This window comes from Nuphar pumila, chromosome 6 (genome assembly GCF_984573655.1).
Source record: "Nuphar pumila chromosome 6, dmNupPumi1.hap1.1, whole genome shotgun sequence".
NCBI lineage: Eukaryota > Viridiplantae > Streptophyta > Magnoliopsida > Nymphaeales > Nymphaeaceae > Nuphar > Nuphar pumila.
This window is the reverse complement of record NC_143254.1, coordinates 123,495,389-123,504,533: the sequence shown is the minus strand read 5'-3', so window position 1 is coordinate 123,504,533 and position 9,145 is coordinate 123,495,389. Positions and strand designations below refer to the sequence as shown.

The 9,145-nt window shown below is 42.2% G+C and overlaps 1 protein-coding gene across 3 annotated transcripts; it reads left to right on the top strand.

The window, feature by feature from the left end:
- The first annotated feature begins 1,383 nt into the window (after positions 1 to 1,383).
- LOC149836016 (uncharacterized) lies at positions 1,384 to 9,145 on the top strand. Of its 3 annotated transcripts, none has more exons than XM_090008920.1 (5): positions 1,384 to 1,803; positions 3,127 to 3,246; positions 3,447 to 3,830; positions 3,932 to 6,984; positions 7,115 to 9,145. In XM_090008920.1, the coding sequence occupies exons 1-5, from the start codon at positions 1,504 to 1,506 to the stop codon at positions 8,550 to 8,552; spliced, it is 5,295 nt and encodes a 1,764-aa protein (XP_089865046.1). In that variant the 5' UTR covers positions 1,384 to 1,503; the 3' UTR covers positions 8,553 to 9,145. The 3 variants fall into 3 exon arrangements, with proteins under 3 accessions (XP_089865046.1, XP_089865048.1, XP_089865047.1); XM_090008922.1 differs by having other exon boundaries at positions 1,784 to 1,803; positions 3,368 to 3,830; XM_090008921.1 differs by lacking the exon at positions 1,384 to 1,803 and adding an exon at positions 1,811 to 2,991.

Genomic DNA, 9,145 nt, shown 5'->3' with positions numbered 1-9,145 from the left:
AGAATCATCTAGTGCATATTGTCAATATTGGTACAAAAAAAATGATTGTTGATCCTCTTACTAAAGGGATAACACCATGATTATATTTCGAACATGTATTGAGGATGGGCTTGTTAAACTTTTTTTGACATATGCATATGAATAAAGTGATCACATACGGTTTATTCATTCTCATTATGGTTGTTGTTAATTTCATAAGGATTAGAGATTTAACTAAGGATCTGTAGAATAGATTTGTAAGGTTCAATTTATTCATCAAATCATTCCCATAAAGTTTACTAGTTTATCGTCGAAACAAGTGGAAGAATGTTGGGATAAGCCACAATATGTGGCAGTTACTCATTTTTGGTAACTTTCATTTTTGGTGTTTCATCCGATAAGCATACAGGGAGAAAACGATTAAGCTAATCATTGCCTTGCTATAACTACAAAAGGGTATCCATGAGTGACCCTGAAAAGAGCGAGCATACAGAGAAAAACACAGAAGAGGGTTAAAATAACATACATTTTCTGAGCTTTTTCGACTAAGGAGGGAAAGAGAGATCCTGCTCATCGACTGCTGAAGGAGCCTGCGCTCATTAAAGGGTTGCAGTCCGACTGAGGAGCGAAGCTCATCCCGATCCAACCACCAATGCCTACCGCCAGCCACCGCTTCAGGTTCACAAATGGCAGCATCAGGTATGCTTTCCCTTTCTCTGTTTTGTTGTGCGCATGTCCATGAAGGATCCCCAATACATAAATTTAATGGTGTTTTATATATGTTTAATTTGAACTGTTAGATGTGTTTATCATTGAAACAAACTTTGTTTCAAATTTTTTTATTTAAAAATATAAATATTTTATCATCAAATTTTAATACAGACGAGTTTGTACCAAATACCCAATCCTACCTAAACCCAAATGTTTTAGTTTGGGCAAGAAAAATTCAGAGACAAAAAATTATTTGAGTCAACCCGAATCCAACCTCAGTAACATGCAAGTCTACTTTGGGACAAATTTTTTGTTAGGATAACCCAGTCGATACGACTCACCCAATTATCTTACATGTTTGTTTTTATTGAAAATATGAATTGTGCATACACTTTAAATATTATGGGTCAGGTTTAGGATTTATTTTCTAAAACAACATGATTCGGGTATAGTACTCAAACCGATTGGTTATTATTAAGGCAGGTTCAAGTATCACAGAAAAAATTTAAAAAAGAAAACTTATTTTATAATTTTTTCACAAAAAAAAAATTAAAAATGAAAAATCATTTTTTCCCTTTCTCACCTGAATGCTTAGACACGTGGCGTCAGATATACGCCATGACATATACTAAGAAATAAAACAAACATAAAATATGAAATAAGGAAATGAAACCCAAGGGAAAATTTGGGTGTTTGGTTTAGGGAAAATTGGATGTTTGGTTTAGGGAAGGGAAGGGATGATAAATTGGCCGAAATGGCCACTCTGGCTTACTTTCCTTTCCCATAGGTTATAGGGGGGGGAGACAGAGATGAATGCTAGTTCAGCAAGAGAAGGCGAAGAGGAAAACGAAGTCTGTGGCGGTGTCTGTCAAAGCCAGGAATCGTAGGACGGAGAAGACATCTCCACCATCAGCAGCAGCAACAACAACCGCGGCGGCGGCGGCGCCTTCTTCTACAACCACATACACCTTTTCTTCTGCTTCATCTTCATCATCATCATCATCGTCTTCTTCTTTGTCGTCGCCATCGGCATCGCCGTTTAGGGTTTCGTCGCGGCAGCGGCTACAGAGAAGGAGATCGTTGCCGTCGCAGCGGCGGCAGCTTCCGGCCAAGGTACTGCGTCTCAAATCCTGAGTTGTGTGTTTTGTTAGTGTTCCTCTTGGATCGTCGGCGGTCGGGTTTCGTCGGAATTCGGTCGGTTTTCTGGTTCCAGCGAAGAGGGTCTTTATCTGGTTGATAGCGCTCCACAAGGGTTTGCTTCTGCGTTCATCGGGGGAATCTGTGAAGGCTTGTGTTTGGCTCCTTTTCGGTTCTGTGATTGGTCTAAGGAAGGAAATTTGGGGAAGCAAGCGAGGAAGGGCTTCTGGATCGAATCCTCGGTTTAGTAGATCTCCGTCGCTCCTTGTTGTGGCTCCTCAGTAGGCAGTTTCAAAGTGATGATCGGCTGTGGTTTAGGTTGCTCTTTTAGGGTTCTCTGTTTCACTTCGTGAATCTTCCTTCCGTCTTTGTGTTCGTTGCTGCTCCATCCTGCAGCAGTGGCGGTGAACAAAAAGGGGGTCGTTTGCTAGGATTTCTTCTCTTCTCCAATTGTTGGGTTTATCGGAGCGGTATGAGCATGGTTTTAGGGGAGATGGTGACCATCTTTACCATCAAAGCTTCGTTTCTCTGTGAGATGCCTTATCCTCATATCTTGTGGTTGTGAGAATTCTTCATCAAGATGGAGATCGGGATTTCGTGGTTCCCAGTGAATTGCTTCTGATCTTATGGGTGTGATAATCTTATGGGTGTGATTTGGTCTTACTCCCCCTTTTTGCTTTTCAGTATCGCCTGCATCTAGCTATCTGTGGGAACTTGTGTGATTTGTATGCTGTGGCAATCTACGGTGGCTAGGGATCATGACTTCTGATCGCCATAGATCTGCTTATAGAGCAAAAGATGGGATATTGGTTGAGCTTGCATCCACAGCGTTGTCATATTTGCAGAGATGCTATCTTATGGATTTGTCTCTCTCGGGCATCTGGTGTGTTGTTGTGAAACAAGGAGGATCTGAATGCTGATGGGTTCTCTGCAATGTTTGTGCTAGATGGGTTGTAGTGATTCAGCCAACAATGAGTTAGAGATCGATAATCATAGTATAGTTTGAATATGTCCTTGAGGTCTCTTTGAACGCCGCCCATATGTTTTGGTTGGATTTGGGCAGTCATTTGATCGGACTTCTGTGAAACCCCTATTTCCCCGAAAACCATATTTGATCTGAATCTGTTGATAAAACCCTACTGCTGGTTAATGATCTGCTGCAAGGTAATATCTTTAGGAACAGGTACCAGCGGAGAAGCTATACCAGCTTTAGGGCTTCAGGACAATGCATTGAATTGTGAATTTGTCGTTTGTTAGTCTCGATCTGTTACTTGATCTATGCTATTGTTTATTTTGCAGAGGCGTGGCACAGCTGATCATGATGATACTTGTCAAGATCTTGAGACTATCATGGTGATTGGAATGAATCCTGTTTGTTGTGTATGCAAGAGTAGTCACAATGAAGAATCTGGGTCGATGGTAGGTCATATCTGTCTTTGCATCGAACTCTGTGCGTGTTACTCTAGCGTACGGGGTATTGATTTTTATACACCTTTGTGATCGGTTATGATCATCTTTATGATTCCTATGGTGGGTTTAGATGCAGATGCAGCCATCTTGATGTGTATTACATGGAGTCTGTGATTGCTGTTTAACGTAAACGCCTGCAAAACTTGCAGATTTATTATTGTACCTGCAGTGGAGGACCGGCTTCTGCTCATGCTATATGTGTCTCTGCTTTGTTGTCTGCTGGTAATCTAGCAGAGAGTAGCTTGTGTGAGATCTGTGGTAGGAAAACACTCGTTGATGGAAGAGGAGAGCTATCGGTGAAAATGCCGAGTAAAGTGGAAACAGAGATTCCGAGAGTTATAGACCCAGACCTTAACTGGAAAACAGATTCAAAAGCGCCAAAAGGTAATAAAAGGGCCATCAGACGAGCTAGAACTGCATTGACTGGTGGTCTTAAGAAGACAACAATTACAGAAAGTTCATCTCAAATCGAAGATACTAAAGATAATGCCTCCAGGACAATGGAGAACATGCAAATCTCTGAATCTGAGAAGGTCAGTATTATATTTTTAAGCTTCCATTTTGCATTTTTCTCATTCCTTTTCTCATCAGTCCTCTCTCTCTCCAATGCATTAAAATAAATTTTTTTCTGCAGCTTGGAGTTTCTGTTCTTGGGCGGCGATTTAGTGATACAGTTGTTAGTGTTCCCATTAAGAAGAGACGTATCCCATTGGTCCGGTCTCCATCACCTCCACCTCGAACGCTTTCCCCAATTCCAACAGATCCTGATTACAATTTGAAGGAACTGTCTCCTTCAGAGCCTGAAGAGTCCTTACTAGATTCTGATAAAGATTGTCATGGTCCTATGGATGGTAGTGTTTTGAAGGAACTTCTACAAATGGAAAATACAAAAAGGAGGGTAGAGAATGTGCATTGCTCAGAGCCAGGGATAGAAAGAGATGTTCCTGTAGCACATATATCTTTCTCAGATCAACCTGCTGACATGGTAGACTTCTCTGGTATTTCAATGTTGGCAGCTGCTGCTTGCAACAGTGGACCAGGAAGCAGTGTCACTCCTTCCAAAACCATGGTTGGTCATCCATCTTTCGATGATGAATCAAGAATGTCAGCCAGGGTGAATGATGACTCACTCTTGGAGCAGAATAAAATTTGTGAACATAGGATCTTGAACGACCCCACATCCCAAGTTTTAAATGGTCAGGAAGATGCAGATAGTGGGAAGGAAATTTTAGTCTGTAGAACAAGCAGCTCTGCTGGTGCCTGCAGTGTCAGCCAAAAAGGTATCGACATTGATGGAGTCCATGCAATAGATTCCATGGACATGGCAGGTTCTCTTTCACCAGAGGACTTGAAAAGCCTTCCAAGCAGCTCGTTGGACAAAGAAAGAGGAATGTTGGGGAAGCCTGATTCCTCTTTTTCGTGGAAGGACAGGACAAGCTGGGATTTGAATACTGTCATGGATTCATGGGAGAGCCCTTCAGATGACACTGTGATTGATCAAGATGATACAAACAAGGAAACTATGGGCAACCTGGAGGGTCACCAGATGGACATGGTTGACGAAGAGGAAAATCTTCACACTCAAATGCTATCAGAGGGTTTACTTGGGAAAGCAGTTATTGAAAATGAGCACGAAGATGGTCATAGTTCAAGGGAAACAACTTGCAAAGTTTCTCAGCAATTGGGTTCTAATATTTCCCTGCACATTCAGTTATATTTAGCATCTGGTTCTGAATCAAGTTCCAGTAAAGAGCTAGGTGATCATCCAACATCAAGAGAGAACAACTCAATTGTGGGAATGTCTGAATATATTTCCTTGGGAAAGCCTGAATCACAGATGCTAGATCTTGGCTCTAAATTATCTGAAGATCCTGCTTATCCTTGCCAGAGTTGTCAAGTAGGTTGTAAATCAGAGGAGGATGGGGTTGAATGTCTTCATGCTATTCCAGATGCTTCATTTGTCAAAGCAGAAGGGCATTTACTGGGTACTATGCCTGATGGAAACGACGGCTCATTGGAGAGGGAAGAATATCTCTTTAACAGAGTTATTGCGAGCACTGATACTGGACTAGATACTTCTAGTACAGTGTCAGCAGCTGATGGAAACAAGGCTTTATCAGAGAGGGAAGAATGCTGTCCCTCTAATGAAGGTATTGCTGGCACAAATGCTGGTATAATTATGTCTACTTCTGAACAAGGTTGTGGAAGTAATGATGTGCTTCTTAGTTGTGTTGAAAGAAATGTCATTGGCAAAACATCAAATCCTTCTGAAAATGATCTTTGCGTGGGATGTGCAGCCATATCTGAGGAAAAGGCAGATGTGCTTGGTGATTCGCTGGTGGACCATGAAATGAACAGTTCTAGCAATCAAAAGTATCCAAATATGCACGTAAGCAGTCCTAAAGTTGAGAAATATTGTGGAAATAACGTTACTGGAAATGGTTCCCTTGGGCTGAATGATGTAACAATTGATTGTGATGCTGGTATGGTTCATTCTTCTATTGAGGATGAGATTGATGATGAGAATTCAACTGTTAAAGATATCAAAGATGAATGCTTCAATGAGGGCTCTGGACATCTGGAAGTTCCATTAGAAACAATTGTTGTGGGTAACCAAGAGATGGAATCCCCTACCATTTTTGGTGGGGATATTGCTGCTTCTGAATTGCAAGATAGCAATGAAAGGAAGAATCTTGTGTGTGTGGGCGTGGAGCAAACTCCAACTTGTGCAGAGCCTATTTCAGTTGAATTGAGCTCCCACTGTGAGGCTTCTAAAAATTATATTGACGATTATGTTAACAGCTTAGTTGAAGATGTACGTGGAGATGATTATGAAAGTGACTATGAGTCAGAGTCAGATAGTTCTCAAGGGGTTCATAAACTTGCTGCTATTGGTACGAAAGTGCCAACCGAACCACATGCAGATGATGATTCTCAGTATGAGGATGGTGAATTCAGGTTTATCGTACATGGTTGGGAAGAAGATGCTGTTGAGGACGTGGAAGCTGAACATGTTGATTATGGATATTCAGACAATAGAGATATTGATGACCTTGGTACTGCTACGGATGATCATAATGCAGAATCAATACAAGTTGAGAGTACGGAATGTAAAGGGAAAATGCTTTTGGAATCATCACTTCCTTCAGTCATTTCGGAGGCCACAACATGCACTGGGAAGAATGCAATAGAGGCCAGTGTCGGGAGCCATCAGAAAGAGCCATTACAAGCAGAAGTTTCAGATACTGGGTCTGGCAGAAATAGATCGATGAAGGTGGTGAGAAAAGTCTCAAAGGGACAAATTGAAAGAAAACAAACCAGTGGAAAGGTTAGCGGCAACGCGAAGGCCATTGAAGGATCCAGTGGAAGTAGGAATGAAATGTCAACTGGCAAGGAAGCTTGTCTTAAAGGAGATGACTTGGAATTGGGCAATTCAGGTAGTCCAATTGTGAAATCATCTGGAAGGAATACATTGTCAAATGTTTGTAACAATTCTCAAGAAGCTAAGACTAGTGAAGATGGCAGCACCAAGAGAAGTAAAGATGTTGGCCCCAATGGGCCCAGTGCTGGAGAGGCCCTGAAAAGGGGTGGAGCAACATTAGGGAGGGAGCTATCTTCCCGGATTGAAGCTCCAGTCTCTTCTGATTCTGCTGTCGGAAAAGAAAGGACACATGCACGTGGAAGCAGGCAATCCTCTTTACCATGCCTAGACATGTTTATTTTCTGTTCCCTCTTTTTTCATTTTCTTTTCATAATGAGAAAAATTAATTCTTAATCTTGTGAAAATGGGGTTCTCACTTTCCTTTTATACCTTCAGATTTGATGCTCATAATGATACAAAACAACTTGAAAGAGGGGTTGGTCGCGGTAAATCAATTTGGAGGGGATCTTCCATGCATATGCATGCCAGAGGAAGCAGAGGTGATTGGTTGGACTCCCCAGGTGATTACTGGGGTCCAAATCGACGGCGTTCACCAACTTATTATGGTCCATCTGGTTTTGGACATACTAGGCGCAACAATGCTGCTGCAGTTGCTGCAGCAAAGTTACATAGCAGTGGCTTCGTTGTTGCACCTGATGGTACCATTGTAAAGGCAGGTGGAATGGGGACTGGTGGCATGATCAATAGACAAAGCACGTCACTGAGGAGCTTGCGTGGTGAACTTGTGAGAAGAGGATCACCAACAGACAGAGAGGAAGATTTGAGCTTTGATATTCAGTTAGGACTTGAATCAGTCACAGACATCAGCCCTGATCGGGTTATTACGGTGGGCAGGGGCCGGTCTCGTGGATATGTTCCTAGGATGATTGGTCTGAGTCCTAGAGAAAGGTATCGAGGCCCATTAGATGATGAAAGGATTAGTTCACATTCTATGAGCAGAAGAGAAAGGAGCTTTTCACCTGGTCATAGAAGAGCTTCTCCTCTTTGTGTATCTCGATCTCATACCAAGTCTCCCACAAGATCAAGAACTCGCTCGCCTCGGCTGTGGACTTCACCTAGAGGAAGAAATGAAGTTGGAATTGATGAGGGCCAAGGATTACGTAGACGTAGTAGATCCCCAAATTTCAGGACCGAGTCTAGAATGGAGAGGATTAAATCACCTCGACGCAGGCCTATTTTTGTAGAACACTTGGATGATTTTTTGCCGTCATCTCGTGATCACTCTTCTCCATCTCGTGCGTCCAGATGGATTGATGAAAGGAGGGATGTGGTTCAGTTCAGAGAACATGAGTTTCGGAGATCTGCATTGGAAAGGAGCCCACCTGGCAGAGTGTTCGCGCGAAGTGGACGTAGGTATGACATGCTGGGCTCTCCACGAAGGGTTAAGGCAGATGATTATTTTAGGTCTCTGAATTCTGACAGGTCCCCTGAGTTAGATGTTGATTGTCGAGGACAAAGGTATGATATATCCGAGGACGAGAGGAGGAAACATGGTGAACGATATGGATTAGATCATCCTGTAAGGCCATTTGATATTGATGGTGGTGATAGGCGCTTCCGCTGTGATGTACAAGATGGGTTTAGGGGGCACAGTTCTCGTGGAAATGCATCTGAGTTCCACAGAAGAGGAAGTCCAAGGGATTACCACAGGAGTATAGAAAGTAGGCTTGGGGATCCATCCAGGAGGGGTTCAACCAGAGGAGGGCGAGGTCATTTCACATATGGGAGAGAAGGGAGGAGTAACCCAACCTTCAAGCCTTTTGGAGTCAGAGATGGTGATGATGACATGGATTCCAGAAGGAGAAGGCCTTGATGATTATCAAAACCGAATACTCAAAGTTTCCTTTGACGGTGCTTCCATGGGCTGTGAAATTAACATTGGGAGTCTTTCCTAGCAGCTAGTCATGTTAGGTATGGACTTACCTTCATCTTGCCAGCACTTGTGAAAACCGTATCACCATCAGAATGCCTTTGCAGATTTTGTTTCGACTCATGTCTTTTCCTTTCATGGGTTCATTGCTGAGTGTAATTAAATTCTGTACAAGGCTGTGGTGTTGCAATCATTCTCTGCTTATGGTTTACATCAATGCAAAAGATATCGATGCTTCAGCTGATTATTCATGTGAAATACTTCTCTACTGATTAGAAAAAGTTAACCTTGTGGATTGAAATAATCTGTTTAAGATGCAAGTGGAGCATCTGGCTGTGGTGGGTTCCCATATTCATGAGGAGGATGGTTATTCTTTATGGAGTCCTGCCATTGAAATGAATTATTCTTATATTTCTTTAGCATTGTGCAAATAATTTCATGAAGTCCTAAACTGAGTTTCAAATCTTCCAAATAATCTGAGAAACATTTCTGCAAAAGTGATGTAATTAATATGGATGATGGAAGTTTGGTGGCCA

Coding starts and splice junctions, on each gene's coding strand:
- LOC149836016 (XM_090008920.1), top strand. CDS start 1,504: ATGCTAGTTCAGCAAGAGAAGGCGAAGAGGAAAACGAAGTCTGTGGCG. Junction 1,804..3,126: donor GGCGGCAGCTTCCGGCCAAG/GTACTGCGTCTC, acceptor TTTATTTTGCAG/AGGCGTGGCACAGCTGATCA. Junction 3,247..3,446: donor ATGAAGAATCTGGGTCGATG/GTAGGTCATATC, acceptor CAAAACTTGCAG/ATTTATTATTGTACCTGCAG.